Source organism: Uloborus diversus, chromosome 1 (assembly GCF_026930045.1).
Source record: "Uloborus diversus isolate 005 chromosome 1, Udiv.v.3.1, whole genome shotgun sequence".
Classification (NCBI taxonomy): Eukaryota; Metazoa; Arthropoda; class Arachnida; order Araneae; family Uloboridae; genus Uloborus; species Uloborus diversus.
The window spans coordinates 9,355,989-9,383,076 of NC_072731.1; the positions used below are offsets into that span (position 1 = coordinate 9,355,989).

The 27,088-nt window shown below is 33.7% G+C and overlaps 1 protein-coding gene across 2 annotated transcripts in view; it reads left to right on the plus strand.

Moving 5' to 3' along the window:
• Window positions 1–25,352, plus strand: part of LOC129227930 (rap guanine nucleotide exchange factor 4-like) — a 196,090-nt gene extending 170,738 nt beyond the window's left edge. For both annotated transcript variants that reach the window (XM_054862554.1, XM_054862561.1), the window contains 5 exons: window positions 13,086–13,238; window positions 14,233–14,374; window positions 17,419–17,473; window positions 19,569–19,623; window positions 22,924–25,352. In XM_054862554.1, the coding sequence (XP_054718529.1) occupies window positions 13,086–13,238; window positions 14,233–14,374; window positions 17,419–17,473; window positions 19,569–19,623; window positions 22,924–22,996 (478 nt within the window). In that variant the 3' untranslated portion in view covers window positions 22,997–25,352. The remainder of the gene's footprint in view (window positions 1–13,085; window positions 13,239–14,232; window positions 14,375–17,418; window positions 17,474–19,568; window positions 19,624–22,923) is intronic.
• The last annotated feature ends 1,736 nt before the right edge of the window (window positions 25,353–27,088 follow it).

Sequence of the window (27,088 nt, forward strand, 5' to 3'; positions counted from 1 at the left end):
AAAATAGGCAAATAAGAGGTTTTTGATTCGCGATGAAGAGTTTCTAGCATGATATTTTCTGCTACGTATGAGCTATTGAAAAATAAGTGCTAAAAAAATTAATTTAGTGCAGCAAAATTGTCACAAAATTAAGTACACTAGAGCTACGATGAAACCAAAATAATCCGGAACAAACCACCTACGGTAAATCGAAAATTCCGGATAAAAGAGGGATTTAAAACTAGCTGTCGGAAGACCGCCGGAGCTTAAACTCTGGATTTAAATCGTTTACAAAATGTCTATTGAATGTTATTTTTTGTCCACACTATTATTATAAATAATAAGAAGGTGATTAATTTAAAATAACAAAAAAATTTATAACTATATTATTTTGATCAATTTGCATAGATAAATGTTGGCAGAAGTAAGTGTACAACAGTTTATTATGTTTGAATAGCTCTGTATGTTTTTTTTTTTCCTTCCGCTTAAGGAGCGCGAAGAACAAGTTACTAAAGTAGATAAATTTATTTGAAACCTTAACATTTTATTAAGAGTTAAGATACACTCTGCAACAAAAAAATCGACGCACCAAGAAGGAGTGATCCGAATGAGACGAAAATTGGTGGATAGGAAGACAGTGCACAGAATATTAAATGATTAAATTCTCAGAAGAATTGAATAATTTATGTCAGAGTTACATTAACAAGTTCAATAAGGTATTGACCCGCCTCTAGCCTAGATACAAGATGAAGCACGACGTGGGAAACACCGATAAAGCTCCCGGAGGGTGTCCTGCGGCATTTCTGGCAAAATTCGCTCCAATTGTCGGACGAGGTTATCAACATTCCTTGCCAGGTGTAATCGCCATCCCATCATATCCCAGACATGCTCGATGAGAGAGAGATCTGGCGATGTGGCAGGCCACGGAAGATTTTGACAAGCTTGCATACAGTTCACAGCAACAAGTGCCGTATGTTATCTGGCATTGTCCTGCTGAAAACCAGCCGAGGGTACTGCAAAAGAATTGACAGCAACATAGGTCTTAGGATGTCGTCGACGTACCACTGTGAATTAAGTGTACCTCCAATTACGACTAAAGGGGTCCAGTTGTCAAAGAAAATGGGACCCCAGACCATGATGCCTTGTTGAGGGCCAGTGTAGCGTGTAAAAGTGAAACCAGGATCCCCCCTCTGCCCTGGGTGTCTCCAAACACGTCTTCGATGATCGTCATGACACAGTTGGAAGCAGGATTCGTCGCTAAAGACTATACGTCCCCAGTCGGCACCATTCCAACTTGATCGAGCCATGCACCATTGTAATCTGGCTCGGCAGTGTGTAGGCGTCAGTGGCAGGTGGCGTAACGGTCGACGTGAGCGTAGATTTCGTTGTCTGTAAATGGTCATGATGGACACTGGTGTTTGGGTTGGATGTCTGATGGTTCATAGAGATGAAGAAAGTGCTGTGACACCTGATCGGACAATCACTCTGCCATCACGATCTGTTGTGACCCTAGGTCGACCGCTACCATCCTGACGCTAAACTCTGCCATTTTCCACCCATCCTTGCCAGCATCTTCGAATCGCCGCATCGCTTCGACTCAAATGACGAGCGATTCTCCGATTCGACCAACCGGTCTCTTTCAATCCTATGATACGACCTCTTTTAAACTCTGACAGTTGCTCGTAATGAACCCGAACCATGCGGCGAGGAATTTTTAAGTTGTTGAAAGGTAATCTGAGTCGCAATCAAACCGAAAGTTTTAACAACTCTTGAAGAACTGCTCTTTATATACATCTGCTTGATGCGCTGGAGATCAAACTATTCATTCATTGGGCACTAAATTTTAATCATTTGCATATCTAGTCAAAACACTAATGCATACAAAATTTCAAAGCAATCGGATGATTGCTTTTTGGTGCGTCGATTTTTTTTTGTTACAGAGTGTACTTTAAAAACCTACATTTGCATTATTATTTTAGTTTTCATTATAAATAATAAGCTAGTTGATTAATTGAAAATAATAAACAAAATTAATATAACTATATTGTTTTTATCAATTTGCATAGATAAATGTAGGCAGAAGTAAGTGTACAACAATTTATTATATTTGAATAACTCTCTGAATGTGTTTTCTTCCGCTTAAGGAGTGCGAAGTACAAGTTACTAAAGTAGATAAATTTATTTGAAACCTTAAAATTTTACTAGGAGTTAAATACTTTCAAAACCTACATTTACAGTATTATTTTAGTTTGCGAGAATATTGTATCAATTGTTAAAATTTCAAGTTGAATATCTTGAATGCAATCTAGAACACTTAACGGATAAAGAATTATGACTTTAAACAGAAAGGATATAATTAAATCCCTAGAAGTAGGAAATGATCATACCAAATGCAAAATTGCTCTTACGAAAGACAGAGGGTTTACCCGTAATGAAAACCAATAGCAATTCCTATTTCCAGCTATTTAAAGAGATAGTATCCTGCTAGCAGAGTCAAAAGTTTTAGTTTTTGGGAAGAAAATACATTCTTAATTTCAAATAAACAGTCGATGCATAAAATAATGTGTAAAAACTTAGAAATTAACGAGATAATTTCAAAGGCTTTTATTACGTTTCGAGAAATCGTTATTTCCGCTGTATTTTCGAACTTTTGAAGCCTTTGAGCTACCTCTAATTATTTTAGTACATTGTCCAAACTTTTCATGGATCTTTTTTATGGTAAATGGAACCAAATAAAAGGGTGCGGCATGAAAAAATATCAGATTTTTTTCCCCACAGCTTTTAAGCTCCACCCTAATGCTGTTGTTGTGAAACGAAAAAAAAGGAACTTTGAACTGTTTTCTTATTTTTAGCTAGTGGTACTCGCACGGCTTTGCCCGTAATAGAAAAAAATAAAAGGTCTTTTGGTTCGCCTGTATATTTACAAATAATGTATGGTGAATTTTCTCGCCAATTGGCTTGTACCCATGTTACGGTTCCACGTTATGATAATTTCGTATCTCGCCAATTGGCTTGTGCCCATGTTACGGTTCCACGTTATGATAATTTCGTAATTTACTCGTCCATCTTACGATATTTTTGTTCTTAAAATTGGAATAGGAAAAGAACCACATCGAATTTTCGAAAAATCGCTTCGAGGTGCACACCCCCATGCTACAAACTAACTTTGTGCCAAATATATGACAATCGGTCGAACGGTCTTGGCACTATGCTCGTCACAGAGATCCAGACATCCTCCGGACGGAGAGATTTCTGCTTTATTATTAGTACAGATTATTCAATACTTTATTTTATTGTAATATGTGTATGTAATTTTTTTTATTAAGTTAATTAAACTGGCAAGTGGCGCCAGAGTGCCATGTTGTGTTGGACGGCGGGCATTGTAATAAAGTTGAACTCGCATCTAGTGATTTGAATTAGTCTTGTATCAATAAGTTCTATATCATGCTTACCAATATGATCAGGGTGCATCCGAGGAGTTTCCTACAGCTATAATACTTCTCAATAGAACTGATTAGATTTACATTTCAAAACTTCTCTTAGAGTTCTATATAGAATACGCATTTTGACAAAAGGTATCCATTTTAGAACATACAATTTAAAGGAAATCAACTAACTGCATTTTTATGTCCATGTTCTTAGATAATTACTCTTTGAATTCGGGAAAAAATTCGAATATAATTTCTCCTTAATTTCTCGCAAGTACTTTAGTATCCACCGAATTTATCGTACTGCTAGCAAACTTCCAAGAAATATATTTAGTTTGTTTGTAGAGCTTACACAAGACCGTTCTAATCGGGTTACATTTCTCAGGAGGTACCACTGGATTGCTCTTGCCAAAGGGAGGGGAGAATTTTCCTCGTTCTCTTTGCATTCAAATATTTGCTGAAGAGTATTTATTTGGATAAATTAAAGGAAGAATCATTATTCTATTGATCGATTCATATCTAACAACTCCTGAAATAAATGTATTTGGAAATAACTGATTAATGTGTAGACTTTTGCAAGTATAGTTTAGTAAAAGATTTTGTAAAATTAAATTTGTCTAACACGTGTTTTATAACTTTTAAAGCTTTCTAAATATAAATACCATGACATTTTTGATTATATTCGTTAAGAATGCATTTTTGAAAGAAATGTTTCAAACAGTTTAAATTAAAAATTAAGTTATGAATAAGGTAATTTAAGAAGAATATTTAAATAGAAAATGTAAAATTAGATTTTTTTTTCTTTTTTTTGAGGTGGAAATTTATTGTGACTAAGAATGATAATATTTCAATAAAGTGTTATATTAAGTGTCTGATATAAAACACTTTGTTTTCTCTTTAAGTAGTTTTTTTTAAAACAAGTTTCCGATTTGTTCATTTTGAAAAGGTTATTTCATACTAACTATCTTACTTTGCACTACATTCCTCTACACATGTAAAAAGTAGTTGAAAAACTTTGTACTAAGAAAGGAGTAAAATAAGCAAAAGTGTGGAACAGTACAAATATATATATATATATATATATATATATATATATATAAATGCATTAATAAAATATAACTTTTTTAAGTCTTTGAAGACTATAAGTTTAATACGCACTAAAATGTATGAAATAAATAACTGTACCATTTCTTGATTGCAACACTCAAAAACTTAAGTTGATACGGCAACAGTCACAGACATGCTTAGGACATCGCTCTCAGGTTAACTCAATTTTCTGAGCATGTTAATGAATTTAGACTCTTAAAATTATTTTTCAACAATTGTTTGAACTTTTTATTGGTTACTAGCTGTACCCGACGCGCGTTGCTACGCCAACAAAAAAATACATCATTACACTGATTTTCATGACAATCGGTTGAACGGGGCAGAAGTTGCTACTCTGCAGTGCCACCTGGTGGCGAGTGGCTTCAATGAGCATATTATGCACCTTCTCCGTGGAAAAATACATATATATATAGCAATTTTCATAATAATCGGTCCAGGTATCAAGTGAAGCCGTGAATATACTCAAATTTTGTACTCACGCAGTTTGCAAGATCAATCAATCGCTAAAAATATCAAATACAAAAAGTTTTAAATCCCCCCGTTGCATGAAAAGCCATAAAACAATAAAGAAAGAATTTATTTGTTCAAACTCGAGAAAAATGGCAACAGCTAACTTCTTATCGATGAGATCTTTCACGCGAATTAATTTCTGCAGCCGATAATTTTATTCGTATTTATCCAATGGATTGTGACTTAAATTGGAATAAAAAAGGAACTATCTATCGGATTTTTTTCGAACTGGTCTATAAACATTCCCAGTACCAAAAATAACAAACGGTGAAAGTTTCAGCCAAATCTGCCGGGTAGTTTTTGAGTTCATGGATGACATACAGACAAACATTCATTTTTTATATATATAGATTTTAGGATATATATCGAAACAGTATTATTTTGAGAGCATACATAATATTTTAGAAAGGAAAAATCTTTATTTTTGACCAAGTTATAAGGAAAACAAAAAGTACTAGGCGGTCATCTTTTTGATACAAACTTAGGGAACTTTTTAGGATATACTCACCATGCCATGACGAACTAATTCTAAAATTATTTCTTCCTAAATTTATTGTTGCACTGTGTTCATGACCACAACAACATCACATTTACATTACACTTAAAAGACTTTTTATTTAAACCCAAACTTATGACTGTCTGCTACTGGACCCTTGTCTGTTACGGGTGACCTTATTTCATTTAAATTAAATATTAAGAGGATAAGAAATACAGGCGGTACTGTAAAACCTATCTGTACAGAGCTGTATACTGCTTGTTTCTTCTCTCAAATTTTTAATTTTAATTTCATTGGCTGATTTATAGAATTAATAGAAAGATATTAAGATCAAATTCAAGTTTTGAGTGCTGAAATCAAGAAAGCATATACTAATTTTATTTCATACCTTTTAGTGCGAACAAAGTTTGTGGAAGCAGACACAATATAAAAACATTTTTTATATTTTATTTTAAAGTTTTAACGTTTTAAAATTTATTTGACGTGTGACTTTTCCAAATTAAAAAAAATATTTACTTGTTACCTATCCTTCTTTGAAAGAAAAAAAACGATATTGACTTCTGTTTTAATATTAACGTATTGTACATAAAGAGATCATAGCTTTATTTATTTATTTTTTTGCTAATAATCTTTTTGCGATTTTGCCGATTTGTATGCTCGAATTGAAAAGCACTTTTGAACAAATGTAGTGGAAAAAAATATTTTAAAAACGTTCATAAATATATGGTTGCTCGAGTTCTAGTTTTGGGCAATAAAATTAAAATTCAAACGATATGGTACTTTTGTGGCTTTCGAAAACCCCTTCTCCGGTGCGCAAGTATCTCCCTGCCAAATTTTGTTCGAGATCCTACGTAAACTGTGGATTTGTGTAGGGAACATACATATTTACACACATATATGTACACACATATGTACACACACATATATTACTTGTTTACTTCATATATATTAATTTATTCATTCTTTCCGTTTTGGCAACAATTTAAAACCGAAAGCAAAACACAGGGATTAGGACGGAGAAAGTAAACTGAGAAATAAGCTTTAATAAAAAGTTTAAAACTCAGCAAACAGCTATTTTGAGATTTTTAGAAACAAACCTCTTCCTCAGTGCGTAAACGACTGCTTGTGAACCATTCTTTCTTTTTATGCACTGGTTAAGAGGCTTCCTTTTAATAGACTCGAAACTGCAGTTGGCTGAGTTTTAAACTAATTTCAATGCTTTACTTTGTTCTGTTATAGACGTTGACTAATTTTATTTATTCCTCTACATATTGAGCAATTGTGTTTTAAATTAGGCAAAAATTGAACACTATACTACCAAACAAATTTTTCGAAATTGCTATTCATTTTCATTTTTTTTTAAATTCCGTCACGAATGATAAAACTCCTTTTATTGAATAAAATATAATACTTCTTACATTGTCAAAAAAAAAAAAAAAAAAAAATAGTTTCATTTGAAATGTTATTTACAAATCCATTAATATCCCTTTCTCCGAAATATGCCGACCTTGCAGCAGAAGGAATTTCTTTGTAGAGTTTTTCATTCCTGGCATGTGTCTATATTAAGTCAAACTCCGATGGAAAACAAAAACTATTTCCAAAATCTAAAATGGGAAATCTATTAAGCTTGCTATCCGGAAGGTTCATTTCTTTATCTAACGCAAAAACAATCTTCAAAGCGAGATTGATAATGACAGTTCGTCCATTTGTTTCAAATGATTATAACATTTGGAACTATTTTTTCCCGCCATTCGCAATAGCGTTGCTTTCAGCTTCTATTATATTTCTTCAAATCTGCGGTAATGTACGTTTTCTAGTTGCCTTTGATGCTCTAAAAATCCATTAAAAGATAAAACATCTGTTTTTCTTTCAAACATAATTTTAGGCTTTCCATTAGTGTTTTCGATTGGTTTATTTTCGCGATTGAGGTGATAACTCTCGAGTGGAGTCTATATATTTCCTTTCGTTTGTGCTTATACTGCTTGTGTGTACTCTCTAAATGGATTAATGTGGGTTTAGAGAAAACTTAGAGTTTCTTATACAGTCAACCCTCGTTTATCACGGTTAATTCGTTCCAGACTTTACCGCAATGATTGAATATCCACGAAGTAGGATTCTATATTTATAAACCATATATTTTCCTCATTGGAGCGCATAAAACTTACTTTAGACAATTTAAGTAGGTTTTTAACATAGGTAGAGCCCCCTTAGACATGAAACGTAGCCACAATTACATTTGCATTACTTAAAAAAATTGCACAAAATATGAGAAAATGAGATATGTTAGACGTAATAGGTATCACATTTTTAATTATTGAGAATTAAACTACACACACACACGCAGTTCGTACACACTTCTACTAATCTATGAAAATAGCTCAACTTGTTCGATGATGAATTAATTGCCAGTTAGTGACCGTATGTGCCCCCGTTCTTCCTCTACATTTATCCTCATTTAAGGTATCACGTATACAACTTAAAAGTCTAGTATACATTGTTGAACACCATTTACAATTACAGATGCAATAATTCAGTGATTTGTATTTTTCAGTCAATGTTTAACGATTAAAATGAGATAGCGATTCTTAACTCTTTCTTCGACGATTTTATACCTCCACTCCCTCAACTAGTACAACTACAGCCCTCAGAAGAGCTTACCTTACTTAAAAGACATACTTTGTTATTCTTATGTAGGAAACAGTTTACACGAGCGCATAAAAAAAGCTAATTACTATATTGAAAAAAACAAAAAACAAAAAAACAAAACAAAAAAACCGCGATGTAGTGAAGCCGCGAAAGTAGCGAGGGACGACTGTATAGTAATTTGAGGCTTAAGAATTTGATACTTGCAAATTCTAGTAAAAGACGTTAATTATAATGCTGCTGGTGAGCAATTTCTACTGTTATATATGGCCTGATATGAGTAAAGTTGGATGTTCTCAAATTTTTTCGACTCGCGGTACCCTTTGAAGGTTTAGAACTTTCTCGCGGCAATCTAGTCCATCTATATTATTTAAGATACGTGCAGCAAATAAGGCCACTCTAAGGTTCATAACCAAGTATCTCTCTCATTTATGATTGAATTGGCTCCAGCTTTTGCACGACCTTGAGGGTCACGGATTTGGACAGAATTCTAGAGAAAAGCCAATTTCGACTAGATATGAGCTCAGGTATAGCGGTTTGACTGCATAGGCCTTAGTTTGACTGCAACGAAGGTCCAAAGTTGATGAATTGGACCCAGAAATGCAATAGAGTTACCTTTAAAATTATTATTTTTATCGCCTTTTTCTACTATTGTACTGCAGTATGAGCCGTTTGCATGCTTACCTTTAAATTAATTAGGTTGAATACTAATTTTTAATAAACGGTTCTCAAGTTCAAATTGGCTACTACTTTTAATTTTACTAACTTGAATGCCAAAATAACATAGTTACAGGATATTTATCGATTGCAAATGGAACTATTATTTTCGTTTTATATTAATCGTCTGCTAGGTAAAAAGTATTTATCGTTTGCTAATAAAAACATTTACTTTAGCTGGATATTTATCGTCTGCTATCAAAGGTATCCCATATTGATAAGCAGAAAATGGTAGAAGAGAAAAAGCTCTGATTTGTTGCGCATGGCACACAAAAGTACAAAATCGTTTCGACTTTTCAAATAACTTAGATAATGCCCATAAATAAGTACGTGTTATCCCTTATACTTAATTTACTAAAAAAAGATACCAAAGGTGTTGGGAGATCGAACATAGTGTGGAATTCTGAAATTCCAATGGAAACGCCATTGCATTTCTGAGACCAAACTAGCAAATTTGGACCCCCGTTGCAGAGAAACTAGGGTCTATGCAGTCAAACCGTTTTACCTGCGCTCATATCTAGTGGGAATGGACCTATAGCTAGAGCTTTGACTAAATCCGTGACCCTCAAAGTCGTGCCGTTTGGTCGTCAGATGATTCTGATTTTCAGCAGTTTTAAGAAAGAAAGACGGTTTAGCCTCATTAGAAACATGGGTTCCTTATAAGAAAAACTGTGGTGAAGAATTACTTTGCGCAAAGTTTAAGAAAAAAAAAAACGCCAAAAAATATTACTAAACAAATAAGAATTTTAAAAAAAAACGCCAAAAAAATATTATCAAACTAGCAAGAATTAAAAAAAATCTTTAATAGCAATATAAAAACATACACATTAAACCACATTTGATAACTTCAAAAGCATTACCAAAGATTTCATATTTACTTAAACGAAAAAGAGACGTCACATTTAGGGTAACTGATAATAGTTATTTTCTGTGTTTTGTATCTGCTTTACATATGTGCAGCATATGTAGCACAGGATTCTATCCTCTACCTGATACTCCAGTGTATTATTATAAAAGCACCGGAGTAAAAATAAGGCAAGCATGGCCTTATTGACCAACGGTATAGTTTTTTAGATTATCAAATCCAAAGAAAAAATGACGGTATACAACGACATTTTTCTGCTTTAAACAATGGGAGGTTGACCTCTTTGATCTATATGACCTTATTTTGCACACCCACTTTAAATGTATATTGATAATATGATCACTTTGCGGCACCTGTTGTCTCTTCTTACGGCACCCCAGGGTACCGCGACACCCAGTTTGAGAACCTCTGAGTTAAGTGATAATTTGAGTATTTTTACTTCCTTTTACAAAAACGGAAGTATTGTATTCGAGAAAAAATTTTACTCAAAAATCAGCCTTAATTTCCATTTTTCTCACCCCCGAATGAATGTTGAGTTTTGTTTTCGACCAGACGTGGATAAGTTCCTAAGAACCTACAGACACCCGAAATATCCATTTTGTCGACCCAGAGTTAAATACAATGAGTTTTCTTGTGACGTCTGTATGTACGTGCGCATGTGGGTATGTATCTCGTATAACTCAAAAACGGTATGTCCTAGAAAATTAGAAATTTCGTACATAGACTCCTAATGGGGCCTAGTTGTGCACCTTCCCTTTTAATTGTATTCTGATGTTTCTAAGGGAGCCTTTTACCCCTTTTTTTGGGGGGGGGGGAATCATTGTTAATTTCGATGTAAAATCAAGTGGTGTCATAATTTGTCGGACACTTGGCGATATATCGCCAATATTTTGTCCGCCGAGTTTTGTCGCCAACTTGGCGACAAATTTGGCAATTTTTTTTTAAAATTTGGTTTTAATTTGGCTACTGTTGGTGATATTTAGAAAGTAAACAATTGAACCACATTAAAATTGCAAATAATGGGGAAATGACATTAAATTGGAGTAAAATGAAGTCATGTGATGCACACATCAGCTCGTTTAATCAGTAATTTGATGCGTAAAAATTTGATACTTGCGTACTCTTTTACAACAGATTTTTATTTAAAATGTTGCTGGCTCGTTTTATTAGTACCTTTTATTGGTAGAAGTCGCAATTTCTGCTGTTATATATGGCCTGATGCGGGTTTAGTGATAACTGAATTATTTTCTAGATAGTAATTTCAGACGTAAGAAATTGATACTTTTGCTTACCCTAATACAACAGGCTTCTATTAGTAAATGTTGCTGGTGCGTTTTACTAGTAAACTTTTACTGGTAGATATGGCAAGTTCTACTGTTAAATATGGCCTGATGTGAGTTTAGTGATAACTGAAGTATTTTCTAGATAGTAATTTCAGACGTAAGAAATTTATACTTTTGCTTCCCTTATACAACAGGCTTCTATTAGTAAATGTTGCTGGTGCGTTTTACTAGTAACCTTTTACTAGAGAGCCCGCCATTTCAAAACTGTTAAATATGGGATCTATAATTATAAGAAAATGTACCTATTTGCTTTTACAGCGCGATTTTTGAAAACTTTTGTATTACCGAACGTAACTCATAACCCACCGAATCGTGAGTTAAACACTAATTTAACTAAACGGGAAAATAGTCTTTAAAACTAAACCTATTCAGTTAAGTTAGGTAGTAGTTTATAGAAGTCACAGACTGCAAAAATGGATTAAAAATTAAACGATATGATTAGTTAAGAATTAAAATAAATAGTTTATCATAGTTATTAAAACCAGGGTTTTTTCTTTATAATTGGATGTTTAGTTGATTTTAGTATTGGAATTGTAAAATAAATGTGGTTTAGGTAGGAAATCATATGTACGTATGATCAATTATTGTTTGCTTTTTAATTCCTCATTTTTTTGAAGTCGGTTCTTTTTTAATTAAAAATAACTTACAAATTACATAACTATCAAAATAAAATTAGGATATTAATCATTAGAATTTAAAATTTTACTGCTTCTTTACGGCTAACCCTTTATAGAGCCATTTATTTCCTGTAGTGTTTCAGAAAAATATTGTTTACATTAAGAATAAGTTAAAAACGTAAATTTATTAAGGTCGTTAAATAAAATATATTCACTGTTAGTTCCCTACCTTTTTGTGTATGCAGAGTTATTATGTTTCTAGTATTTTTAGTATGTACTTCCCTCAGTCTTTAAAAAATGTACTTGACAGACAACATTGAGTTCATGAAATTGGCAACTATGGACTGGCAGCTGTAGAAGAAGTTGAGATATTGTTCTCAACAGTTCAGAAGTTTGACTTGAAATGCACATATAAACGAAATTCTCTTTTACATTAAACATTTAACTACCAGCAAAAAAATAAACTTTTAGTGGATGGGTCGCTTCCGACAAAACTTCATTCAAATCATTCCAACACTTGTCAGCGTAGTTCATTCAGTCTGTCATTTGTTCTATTACATTAAAATAATTTAAAAAAAGCAATTAAAAGGTTTTCAGTGTAAAGAAACTAGCTGAAGCAAATGAATCTTTGTAGAAATCGGATTCTGTAAATTGTTCTGCACAACTTGTCCCCAAGTGTTAAATATTTTAGACAGTTTGTCAAACATTTTTCAACGCTTACCCTCTAGTTTAGGTACTCTCTATTAATGAAACGTCATTTCATTTGCTTTGCTTTTACACATAACTTTTATTTAAAAGAGATATTTTCTTTTTGTATTTCTTTTTATTATTTTCTATTGTAGCATTTTTTAGACTGTTATTCAATCTGAAAATTGTTTAATTTACCTCTTTCGAGAAAATCATTAAAAAAAAATGAGAAACGATGATCTAGAAATATTTTTGGCTTTTATTAACACTACCGACTTTAGATAGCGCATACAATACGTTTTTTGCGATTATTTATGATTGTTTAGGTTTTTTAGCCATCAAAATTGCTTATTGTTCTCACTTGACGGTAGTTGATGTCCTTTGGTTTTTATTTTTCTATACTTAATCGAATTATTTCTAAAATACTTTCTTGGCTTTATACGTAATCCTTATTACGCGAAAACAGTTTCTAGCACACAGCATCCAGTATCCAGCACATAACAACCACCATACAGCTCCTGGCATTCATTTGAATTTTGACATCTTGGATTCAAATTACGGATGCGATAAGAGCCTTTAGTAGAAACAGGAGGGACAACTCAACGAGTAGGGTTCTATCGCAATTCGTGATTGCGAAAAACATAATTTAAATTCAAGGTCTCTAAATTCCAACTTTTTTTTTCTCTTTTTTAGCTGTCGGGAGTACCAAAACATGAACAGCTTCTTCGCCATCGTCATGGGCTTGAGCAACGTGGCTGTTAGCCGGTTGAGCCAGACTTGGGAGAAACTACCGAACAAGCTGAAACGTACATTTGCTGATTTCGAAGCACTAATCGATCCATCCAGGTAAGATACATTTTCTCCATGCAGGGTGTTTCAGTCACTCCCTTACTTTAAAATGATGAAACAAAAAACGATATTATAATACAGGGTCCATTATGAAAGCAATGAGCATTTACTGGCAAAATGTATTTATTGATCGTAATTTGTACAAATGTTCAATATTCTTCAAAATACATTCCTCCTGCATCAATACACTTACGGAGACGTGTTTGCTACGCCTGAAAGGCACCCTGAAACTCTTCCAAGAAACGTACTACACATAACAAGAAGAAACGTACAAGAACATAAGAAACGTACAAGAACTGGTTGTGCCTCTCAGGAACGTTGTAACATGGTGTTGGATGTTTCCCAAGGTTCCCCAATGTTTTCCTTTCTTCTCTCTCTCTCTCTTGAGTCGCGGAAACAAAAAGAAGTCACATGAAGCTAAGTAGGGACTGAAGGTGGTGAGGGATCACCGGGGGGGGGGGGGGGGGACATCCATAACGGCGTTCGTCGGCAACCTCCTCCTGGCTCTCTTTGAATGCCTTGTGCCACTTCTCAGACTGTGATCTTGAAATGCAATCGTCCTTGAAGGCTTCTTGCAGCATCTGGAATGTTTCGGTTGCATTTTTTCCAAACCTCACGCAAAACTTTATGGTGTATCATTGTTCAAGCGAACACTCCATTGCGTTATGTTACAAAAGTTGAAAACATACTTCAAGCGGAGGCACTTATCTCCGCTCACAGTGCTCGAAAGCAACTGACGACTGGATGCATTGAAAGGGCATATCCCGCATCACATTTCCCCAGCCGGTTTCACCGTGTTGCCATCTATCGTCGCGTCACAATAACATTATGCTCATTACTTTCATAATGGACCCTGTATATGGTGGCATTTATTTCAAAAGGATTTTTTTTTTAATTTTTTTTTATTTATTTATTTATTTTTTTTATAGATTTTGTTTATTCAAAGACTTTTGATTTTTTGAAATTTACTGGAGATATATTTCTTTTTCAGAAATCATCGAAGATATCGATTGACGGTGGCAAAAATGGTTCCCCCCATCATCCCGTTCATGCCCTTGCTCCTGAAGGACATGACCTTCTCGCACGAGGGCAACAAGACCTACATGGAGGGCCTAGTGAATTTTGAAAAAATGGTAGAGTAGACATTTCACTAGCTTGGCATGCAATTTGAGTGTTTTTGGGATGTAATTTGGTGTGTCGAACTGTGAATTTCACGTTCACAGTTAGACACACCAAGACGTCTTTTAGTCGTCCTATGGACTATAATAGCCTGTGAAACGAGCATCGATTTAGAGCTGTAAGTCTTCTGTGGCGTTTGACATTCTCTCGAAGTCAACAAAGTCTATAACATAAAGGAATGAATGACGTCTTTCAGACGTAGTGTAGACATACTTGTAACATACAGTCGAACACGCTTAATGGAATAGCCTTTTTGCCACAAAAAATATTCTAATAAGTGGGATATTCAATTAAGCGGGATCAAAATAACACATTACATTGGTTTGGTACATTGAAAATGTATTATATTAAGCGGGGTATTCTTTTAACCGATATTCCAATAAGCGGGCTCGACTGTAATTTATATTTTTGTTTTATTTTTACGTCAAGGGGTTCGTAATAGTTAGTATAAGAAACTGAACCCCAAAGTGTACACAAGGAATGAATGATATCTTCCAGACGTCATTGTGAATTAATGGTTCAAAGTGATTAGGAAGTCATTCATTTATAAAGGGTGTCCCAAAATTAACGCAAAATTTGAATTTTCCGCCATTTTTGCAATAAATTGTGGGCAATCTTGAAAAAAGAACAATTTGGCAGCTGAGGGTCTAGGGTTATTTATTACAAATGGAGCGTTTTCGATTCTATAATGCGTTTTCATTATCGAACAATTATTTGAAAAATAATGAATGTTTGGGCGGGTCAAGCAGTTTACTGTTATTGGCGCTCGATATCGCAATTAGGTAATGCGCAGGTGGTTGTGGGATTGCTGACATAGACGTTTGACTTCAAATAACCCCATAGTGAGAAGTCTAATGATGTAAAATCACACGATTTAGGGTACAATTCATATCACCGAAACGAGAGAGTACACGAACAGAAAATTCCTCATGTTGTGATTGAATTGTTTCGCTGGCTGTATAATAGCATAACACTCCATTTTTACTAACCCTAAACTCCCAGCTGTCAAATTGTTCTTTTTCCGTGGCTGCCAACAATTCATAGCAAAAATTGTGGCAAATTCAAATCTTGCGTTAATTTTGGGACACCCTTTACTATGAATTGCGGTCTTACCTACAGTTGTCACTTCATTAGTAGGTTGAGAGGTTAGTGGTTTAACTAAAAAAAGGAAACTGAACATTAAAATTTACAAAGATGAATGTTACTTTTCCCACGCCGATGGTTTTCAAGAAGTTATTTTTAAAATATTCAACTGCCCCATTTTAAGCACTTTTATTGTACTTGACATGTTTGTCTCGGAAAAATATGAGGTCTGCTTTTGTTTATATCTCCGGAACTAGAACACTTAAGACTTCGAGATTTCATTAAATGATTTGCTTGATCTTAAGGTACAACATAACACTGAAAAATTAAAATTCTAAAATAAAATTATTCTTTCGTTTAGGATGGAAAACAGCAAATTTCGTGTAATTTCTTCATTAAATGATTAAATATAAAACACATTATTAGAAATATTCGTTGCCTTACTACAGTAATATTAATAGTAATTATAATGAAAATTTTGAATGATGGCTTCTCTGGAGCAAACATGAAATGTATTTCCTATCATTGCTCTCATCTATGCCAATAATCGAAAACAGGGCTAAGTAAACAGGCGTATTCTTTATCAAGAGTAACTGGTGTCTTTTGAAACATAAATTAGTCTGATAAACCTTTTTATTTAAATAGTTTTAATTAAATTAGCAAGCAAATAAATCCCGGAGAGGAACAAGGATTTATCTTTAGTGCCAATTGCTTAAAGTTTTAGACGCGTACATAGGGTTTTTTTTCCTTTAAGTACAGCATTTATATCAAAAAATAAGGTGAAGTTTTGTGATGGTAAATTATTCTATTTCGGAATGTTTCAGCACTCAAATTTATGATTGAAAGCTAGATAATGATAAGAAATTCTCTGCCTGACCTGAGCCGCACTTTTCTTCGTTTGTGATGTTATTCTCTTGAAATAATTGGAAATTACAGGAATGCTTGAATTGTACTTTCTGACCCAGAAAAGTTGCTTTTTCCTTTTGAGTGCATAGTTAAAAGTGCTTTGTAAAGGGTGTCCCAAAATTAACGCAAGCTTTGAATTTGCCACCATTTTTTCCATAAATTGTTGGCAACCATGAAAAAAGAACAATTTGACAGTTGAGAGTTTAGGGTTAGTAAAAATTGGGTGTTATTGTACCATACAGCTTAGAGAGAGAGTGAAACATTTCAATGACTGCAGAAGGCATTTCCTGGTCGCATACTCTCTCATTTCGGTGATCAGAATTGGCACCTTAGATCGTGTGATTTAACATTTTTAAATTTCTTCTTATGGGGCTATTTGAATTTAAAGGTCTATGTCAACAAGCCCACAACCACCCGTGCATTACCGTGTTGCGATACCGAGCGCCAATAACAGTAACTGCTTGACCAGCCTCAACTTTCATTATTTTTGAAACAATTGTTCAATAATGAAAGCGCGTTATTGCATCGTATAACGCTCCATTTTTGATTACCCTAAACTCTCAGCTGTCAAATTGTTCTTTTTTCAGGGTTGCCAACCATTTATTGCAAAAATGGCGGCAAATTCAAATCTTGCGTTAATTTTGGGACACCCTTTATTTAAAAAAATGTTTCTAAGTGTCGAGAAAAAAGGGAATATTAGTGAGATTTCAGTACCATAGTTGGCTTTGTAATTTTAAATCAAGAGGTGATCTCCATTTCTATTTTGTGATTCTCGTGTTAATGAGACAAAATTCTTCAGAAATAACTATTTTTGAGTCGGATGCATGTTTGATGGTGGGTGTGTAATCATTCTGGTATATTCTGGTAACTATACAAATGGTATTGTTTATGGTGTTAAATAATTCTATTAAACATTTGGTTTAATGCAAACTATAGATTTTTTATGTATATAAAAAAGATTTTTTAAATTAATGATAGTGCATTATTATACTTTCTTTTTATTTCATAGCATATGATTGCACAAACTTTACGGACCATTAGAAATTGCAGAAGTCAACCTCTTGGTAAGCATTATTTAACTTGTAGTAAAATCAATAAATAACTATTTTGGTGCTATTAATTTAATTTTAGTGGATCATTATATTTCTTCTGTTTCGTAAAAAAAGCTACATTATGCATAAAAAGTGGCGTACACTGTTAAAACTACAGGTTGCGTTTGGCACCTTTCAGGGGTGAAAAGCTTGTTCAGCGACACCCAATATGGAGCCGAAATGGCACCTCTTATTTGGGTGAAAAACAGGCACCTTCTAAAAGATAGGCAGCTGGGGTGACCAGAAAGAACCTTCTGAGAGAAAAATGGCACCCTTACTGATTTCTACTGTAGATCCTACTCCCCCCTCTTCGGTATTTTGTGTGTTTTTGAATGCAGTTGTGTAGTTGTTCTTTTTTTTACATATATCTAGTTTTGATTCATGATATTCTACGTTTTGGACATTTTTCACATTGAATTAAGCACTGGAAAAGATTAAAACTTGTAATTGCAGCATTTGATCATATTTCAGAGTGTTCAACATAGTTAAGAAGCGTTGCTTTAATTCATCTGATCGTGCTCTAACTCAGTGTTTCTCATCCTCTTTTGACCCACGACAGGTAAAAGCAAATGAAAGTAATTACCGACCAGTGAAATTTTTATCCTTTTCTTTAAATTAATAAAATAAATAATAGTAATGAAAATAACAACTCTGGGGCCGTTAAAAACGCGTCAAAAAATTCTGCGTATTGATGAGTTTTTTTTTTCAGTAATATTAAAAATAAATAAAACAATAAATATCTACCCCCTTTACTTGATATCAAAGAGCCGTCACAAACATATTTAAATTTAAAGACTAGAAGTTTTTCACCACTTTTAAAAACCAAAAGAAATTTCTAACGCTATATTATCGGCTTCACAAAATAACACCCAATTAGATAACCGCTAACAGGAAATGATTCAAACACTTGAATGAAAAAAAAAAAAAAAAACTAGACGGAACGAGTTTTATTTTTTAGTTCATTTTTTCCCGCTTGCTATTCTGTTTTATAATCTACGAAGCACAAGAATCATTTTTTTTCATTAATTCATCTCACTTGTTGATTATTATCTTACTGCTCGTCAATAATGTGATGGTTAACCGTTGCTTATCGAGTGCTCAAGAAAATAATGATAGATATTTTTAGTATCGGTTTGAATGTTGGAAATAGCAATACAGTAACCGTTAAACAATAAAAAGCAGTAAACGTACTTTCAAAAACACTTTTAACTGTGTGAAATACACCGCCAGCTCAGTCATTCTCAGTCGAAACTGCAGTCCCCGGCTTGGAAATGACTGAGCTGGCGGTGTATTTCACGTATTTCTGCTTTAACCCTGGCTAATGGGCGGTAATATACTGAATATACTTTTAACTATGTTTGAAAGCCCTGAAAGCTACAAAGTGGTCAAAAGCTGTACTTACTTTTTATTTTGGAGTTGAATCCTCGAAAGTTTTAATCCTAGAAGAGTTTTAATCCAATATTTTACTTAATTCAACGTGAACGTAACATCGAGCTACTGATCCTACGTCTGGCGTATTGAAGTGGTTGAATGAATGTCAAAGTCAACGTGCATGCGTAACGATTCATTCTGCGATTGCCTGCTGTTTTCGCACCCCAGCTGCGTTTCCTGGCACCCTTCGGTACCATGCCTTCACCTTAGGGGGAATATATTCTCTCGTCTGGAACCCCTGGTTTTAACAGCGTACCTAGCATGGTTGACAACTGGGGTGGTAATTTGAGGTGTTATTCCCCTCCCCCTGTAACCCCCCCCACCCCCAAAAATATATATATGTAAACCCGGAAACATTAAAGTCATGCAATTTTCAGAAACAACTACATTTGTGTTATTACGAAATTTTAAGTGGACTAATGTACAGAAGACAAATTAAGGGGGGGGGGGGGGGGTCCGGTGATCTCTCCCCAGAAAATTAGATTTTGTAGTCTAAAAAATGCATTTTTGTTTAAAGTTGTTCAAAAACTTGCAATTGCACTCACCCGGTGCGGACTCTCCCCCCCCCCTCGTAGCAACGCCATTGGTATAAATAATGTGTAGTTTTATAAAAAACTAATAAGTTTACTCTTTTTAGTTTTGGACCAGCCCCCTGGAAATAAATCTCAGCAAGACGTGAGGAATTACATCAGGTAATTGAAATTTGTTAACATAAAAAAATATTGACTTGAAAATTCTAAATATTCATTTATGTTAATTGTCAAACTTTTGAGGTAGGGTAAATTAAGGCACCAAATATGGCGCTAAAGTTTAAAAAAAATGGAGTCATTTCTGATCTTACTCTACCAGCAACATAATAAATACTAAATTCAGAAGAAAAAATATATTGTCTTTTTTCTCTATAATCCCAAAGCCACCACAGACTTTCCTCTTTACTTACAGTATTACAGTTAAAATAAGTAAAACATATTCTTTTGATAGTTACTTCTTATTGCAATCAGGCAAAGACGAGATCTTAATTTATTATACATATTTTTCTCATATATTATTTCTTATATAAACTTCTTATATTATATTGTATATATAAGCACAAAAATATGCACCTGAACACATGTTGAAATGTAACATGAAGCCAAACTTGGTCTGATTGCAGTAATGCGTATGTATAGAAACATCTTACATGAAATACACCGCCAACTCATTCAATTCCAGTCGAGGACTGCAGTTTGGTGCTTATTAGCACTCATCAGCCCGGCATAGGAGTGATTGAGTTGGAGGTGGAAAACCTCTTAAGGAAGCCTAGAGTGCCAAACAAACTGTCAGCTAATACAGAATTAGCACTGACCAGACGAGTGACCGAAACAATGGTTTGGTTCAACTCGAATATTGAAGACAAGGCAGGTATATTCAGTAAGTTACTGCCATATAGCCCTGGTCAGTGCTAATTCTGTATTAGCTACTAGTTTGTTTGGCATTCTAGGCTTCCTTAAGAGTTTTCCCACCTCTAGCTCAGTCACTCCTATGCCGGGCTGATGAGTGCTAATAAGCACGAAACTGCAGTCCTCGGCTGGAATTGACTGAGCTGGCGGTGTATTTCGTGTATTTCTGCCTTAACCCTGGCTTTAGGGTAGTAAGTTACTGAATATAGAAACAACTTATTCCGTCACGACATCGTGTCCTCAGAGCAACACAACATCTAATTCCAAAAATAACTCTAAGATGTCTTACTGTTGTTCTGAGGATAGCCCAATGAAAAAAAAAAATGTCTTTAGTCAATAGGTGCAGAAATAGAATTTTACAGCGCACCGTCTTCAGTCAGATCAATGGCGTCAAGTATAGTCTGGACAGGGAAAAGTGCTTAATATAAAGTTCACGCTCAATGGTCATATTTGGATCCTGATCTGAGTTTGTAGTAAACTGAAACGGATTATTCAAGACACCATTGCTAGAAACGAAAACCTAACACGAAACACTCTTAAAATGTAATGATTTATGCTTCCTAAATTTAGTAAAGTTTAGAAAAAGAGTTAGAAAGATCTCTCTTGAGAAGCTTACTCTGTAGTACTAAATTCGATGAGTAACAAGGCCATATTTTATACTAAATGATAAAGAAATTTAAGCAAACTCTAATAAAAGAAAAGTTGCATAGATGTTTCTACATATTTATAATGCGTAATCTTATAACTTTTTGTTTAAGTTATAAGTTTAAAATCCCGCACAAATATTCATTGCATTCTCAACAGCGTTAAGTTGGAGCTCTCGTGTTATACGAAACCCTTTTGGAGAAAGAGTAAATGTGAAATTAATGCATTATCTAGTAGAACCTATCCTCAGAGGCTTTATCTCGGATCTTGTTATGTGTTTTTCACTGACTATCATTTATTTAAATGGCTTTTGTAACTTTTACTTTGTTCTAAAATGCTAATTAAATTTTAAGGAAAGCCTTCTTCGAAGTCATTTATATGAAGCAGAATTTTAATCCTACGGGACTTTCGGAGTTAAAATTTAAAAGAATAGAGAAAAATTACTTTGTCCTCAAGAAATTTCGGCTTTAAGTGAGGTTTTAATGGCTCGTTTTGTATTTTTGTTTCGTCTTGTTTATTATACTTATGAATAATTTTGCATTTACTTGCTAAACTGCTTAAAAATCAACTGTTTGTTTAAAATGAAAATTATATAAGTGAATCATGTCCTGAAAATCTTACCATGCACATACATTTTCTAAAAAAAATATGTGGTTGTTTTAAAATTCTTTGAATTATTATTCTTGAAGTTAACTTCTAAATCTTAATTCCCTAAAAACAGTTGCCTCATATTTAAGAAACATGTCTTTAAAAGTATCTTATTTATTGTCTGTTTTGGGAGTAGGAGAGAAATGTATATTAATGAAACAAGTGCGGTTAGCATAAAGTTGTATTTTTGTTTGTTGAAAAACATGCATTACGCTTAAACAATAAAAAAATCCATTCATGCAAATTTTAATGTATTTTACAGTTTAGATAGACAAACGATAAAAGAAGTATTTAAGGAAAATAATCAGCATTCTAAAGCAAAAATTGAAAACTGAGTTTAAATTGACTGAAGTTATTAAAAAACCACACAATGGGGCACAATGAGACATCTCATTGTGACCAAAAAATTTGTCTCATTGTGGCCAAAACAACAAAATAAAGATTTTTGTTTCATATCATTAAAATAAACCATGAGTTAAAAATAATATAGCTGAATAATAGAAGATTAAAGTGTCAGTAACAACATAAACTACAACACTTAGCTTAATTGTTGAAGTTTTACAAGATTATGATAGATGCATGAAATTATCTATATAACTTTCAGTGTGTTCAAACAGTAACTAATTTTTTTTCTACAAAACAAAAGCATAGAACAGAATGGAACTAGGAATTCTGGGAAGCATTTTGGTTATGTTTACTCCTTGTAGGTGGTGGTAGCTGTCAGAATTGTATTTATTTTTGAATTTACAATGCTTCATTGTGGCCCACCCTCTCCTATACTACACTAAAACCATTTCCGTTGCGTTACCTAGCCTATAATTTACTTTTTTAAAGACGTGGTTTTGGGTTAGTTGTTCCGAGGAACAACTAGCCCAAAGCTTAAGTTCCCTAATCAAATATTGTCAATTGACAACCAGTCTTTCTCCATGGAATTGCTCATATTTACATGTTATGTCAATGTTTTCTTTGCAACTAATCCTGGTATTTTAGAGAAGGTTGAATTCATTCTTGAAGGAGAGCAGTATCGATCCTATTTAAATTCCGTTGACATTGAATAATTCTAGGTATTCCTAGTAATCCTTGAAATCCCATTACCTAGAATCCCTGCATCGTAGCAAAAAAAGGAAAGGATTCAGTGAAGCGGATAGGGTTGGCAGATTTGAGTTTGAAAAAAAAAAAGACCAAGGTTATGTAGAATTATTGTTGAGGCTATCACTTTTGGCGATTGTTTTATGTTCATATGTGCTTCTTTTCTTTTAGGAATTTGAGGATAATAGACAATCAGAAGCGGCTGACACAACTGTCCGACACATTGGAACCTAGACGGCCATGAGTCATCTGCACATCCTCATCCTTACTAAACACGAACAGTTGCAGTGGCACATCGTCCCAAATAATTTATTCAAAGCAAATGTGAAGCTTTCTGCTGAAAACATATCAGAATATACCTGAGGGAAAAATTCTGGAGAAACGACTGTCAGTTATTCTATAAAAACTTCCAAATTGAATGTGTACAGAGAGTGTGGCTGAAGCTCTAAATGACAGGACCCTGTCGAACTGGTTTTCTAAAGCCATTTTGATTAACTTCATTTAATCGCCTTTACCTGAGCCTGAGCAAATAAAATTCATAGAACTTACGATGAAACGTGGCAGATTATTCCCGATTCCATAAAAATGATCTCACCATTTCATTTACATGATCACTTCAATTCTAGTCAGAAAGTTGTCATTCATTTGTCCTTTTTTGCACTGAACTTCATCGTCCGTCATAGCGAAAATTCTCAATTTGTTGTACCAGAAATATGTTTCAATACTAGTCGTTTAAAAACACATGTTAGGTACATTCATATGTTTATATACATCTAGTTGAGTTTACCATCGCGTGTCACAAAACCTCACTTAATATTCTGCATTCATGAAGTCTACTTCAAGTTTTACCTGAAGATCTTTGGTGGGCTCCTCTATTGATCTTGAATTCATATCGTTATCATTTTTCGTCATATATTGTCATTCCCTAAGTTTGTATTTGGATACCATGACGACGTTATTTTCTATATGATTTGTTCTAGAACCGCTATATATACAGGTCGACGCATCAGATTAAGTTTAGCCATTTTAAATCGGAATTTTTCATTGTTGCGGTGCTGGGGTTACCAGAGCAAAGTTTCGAGTTTTGTCAACGTGGCTAAAAATACTATTTTATTTAATAAACAATTTACGAGAGAGCTGCTAATAATTGCTCGCAGTGAAAAATCACCAAATACGATAACTTGTCAGAAAAGATCTACTCAAAACACGCGATCCGATCGAAAATGGCTGACCTTAAGCTGATACGTCGGCTCGTATATATAGGGGGCCTTAGTTTGTTCATTTTGTTTAGGAGAATTTCATATCCATTCGTAGTTTCCACTTTTTGGCGATATGTTTCATTAGTTGTTATCATGTCCTTAAAGAAAACTCTTCAGCAACATTGGAGTTTTGTTAGAACGTGAGCATGTTAAATAAAGGGGTGTCGTTTATACGCATTACATTAAACGTTGCTCATTTCAAACCATGATATTTAAAACTATTGTTACACATTCATAAAAGTAAGAGCATGTGACCAAAAACAGTACTTTTTCAGGACAAAAAGGATTTAAATATTGATGATAAAAGCTTAAAGAGCATGTAAATTTTTGGTTTTTAAATTGGTTTGGGATTATCTAAAATTTGAAAATGTATTTTTTCTTTTTTGTTTCAATTTGTCCATTTCTTGAATTATGTTTTTTTTTGAATGAAATTTAAATTCTTTGGGTAGAAATCTGTCTCAGAAAATATTTTTTTTTGTTTCGCTTCTTCACTATTTAAAATAAAATGCGCTTGAAAATATTACTTAAATATTTAAGTTCTTATTCTTGATGTTACAAAAAATCATTGCATTGTGAAGTTATCCACATATTCTACTTTTAGCTAGTGTTATGGGAGTTTTAATAAAATTGCTCGTTACAGAACAATTTTAAGAAAAATTGTTACAGATCCAAATCCTTTTGTGTCACAATTTTGATTTTAAAAACTATTTTTGTTGTTGGGGAGAAAAATCTATACTATCCCTATGTTATTGTTTCAAAGAATTTATTTCAAAAACAATATTTAAGTATCGACGTAAATGCAATTGAATGAAAGATTCTTTTAAATTATTTTGCTCAAAATCAGTTCTGTTCAGTTTTGTTCGCATGAAAGTGCGATTTTCACATTTTTATGAAATTCCATTAATACATCCAAAACTATAATAATACAAAAATGTTCCTATACCCGAATGCATTTATATGTAACTTGCTTACATATTAAACGATTTGAGCCTCTATTTTTGTTAAATATCATAACCATCACAAAAGCTCTAAAATGGCTGTGAGTTGAAGCCTTGATTTGAACATTTTGTATTGATTCTGGCAAATTCAGTCAATTTCAATTTTCCAATGATCAATCAGTCCTTTCAATTTTCAATCAAAAATGGAAGATTTAAAGCTTTTGTTTTGATTAATGAAGCAAAGTTTAACATGTAGAGTTGATGTCGATCAATGATCCAAGCTCAACTTCAAAAAAAAAAAAAAAAAGGCTATAAATTAAAAGCTTACAGTTTGCATTTAAATGTTCGCACTTTAGCGATATAAATCATTTTACTTGCACTGTCTATTTTTATTTCTGATCATTCCAATAGCTAGCAATGAATAATAATGATGATGATGATGATGATGATGATAATAATGATAATGAAGATGATGATGATGATAATAATGATAATGAAAATTATAATAATGATAATAATAATGATAATGATAATAATAATAATAATAATAATAATTCCACCAAGATTGTAAAAAGTGCTTCTTGTTATTTAATGCATTGGTGTTAAACATGACGGACATGCACAAGTTTCAATTTGCTGGAATCGGGGATAATTGCATTCATTTCAGTGCTGGAATTTTTATTTTTAAGATGGATAAAGTAACATGAGTGCTACATAGTTATAAATCTACTGTAAAAATATATATTTTTATTAATTTTAATGTGTGTTCACTACTGTATTTTTTTTCTGTTTGAAAGTGGCAGTTTGTTAGACATCTCAGCGAACAAATGTAAAAATTGTTCCTCGCGACATTTCGTCACGTCTGTTGCTTTCTAGTCTTGCATTGTTGAAGCTTCTGTCTGTATTTATTAAGAAAACTTCTTTGTTATTAAAGTGCACTGTCAGTTTGTGTATGTAAAAATGTTTATATTTTAATTCGCCTCTATTAAAATGCGCATTTCACTTGTGGCTTTATCTTTTCTTTAAGTTGTGGCTTCTAATTCCTCACAAGCTCGTGCGTCATTTAGAAACAACTGTGGCGCCTGTCACCACCCAAGATGCGTCATAAATGGCAGTATTAGGACTGAGTGACCCCATAACTCCACCCTTAAATCCTGTAAGGTCGAAACTCTAAACATACGTTATATATGGCTACTTTAAGGCTGAATGATAACGATTTTATACCACACTTAGCTCGTAAAAATCTAACATACGTTATAAATCGCTATATTGAGGTTGGGCTACCACACCATATGCAACGTGGAACTTCCTTATGTCCATTTTATGAAGACATATTCATGCTGAAAAAAAATAATTTGAATTTTCACATCTTGAATTCAAATTATGTTTTTCGCAATCACGAGGATGTGTGTGTGTGTGTACGTAGGCGTGTGTGTTTATAGGTGTATGTGTGTGTCTGTGTGCAGGCATGATTATGTGGGTATGTGTGGGTGCGTATGTGTGTGTACGTGTAGGATATGGACCTAACTTGCAGACGGTTTTCGCTATGGAAGCAGCATCGGGAGGTGCCGATCGGCGGTGGTGCTGCAGAGGGAGGCGGGAGGAAAATAAAATCAAAGGAACGCCTTTCAAAGGCCAAATGAAAACAATAAGCAATGTGATTGCTCAAAAAACTCGCAAATCTCGACTGTTAAACCACAGATCATACCAATATGCATAATACTCGTATGTGGCTCTAATAAGGTTAAGTGACCCTCAATTCCACTTTGCACCATATGTGATATGGAACTTCCTTATGTATGTAGTAGTTATATTAATGCCAGGAGACAAACCAATTCTAGTTTTAATCCGCACGTTGCGTGTAAAAACATAACTTATGCGCAAAAAGGCTAGATAAGAGTTCAGCTCAAATGGGGTTGTTTCCTTCAGTCAAAAGTACTACTTTTAGTCATTGAAATTGATCGAATAAGCAAAAAAAAAAAGGACCCAGAAAATTACCCTTTAATGTTTTGCATCATTTTTTTGGTTTTTAATTGAACCAGATTGTATACCCTCTGACTTACTTACGCAGATTTTACTGCGTTTGGAGTTTGTTACTAAAAATTATTTTCAAAAAGTCCGAGTTATTAGCAATATAAC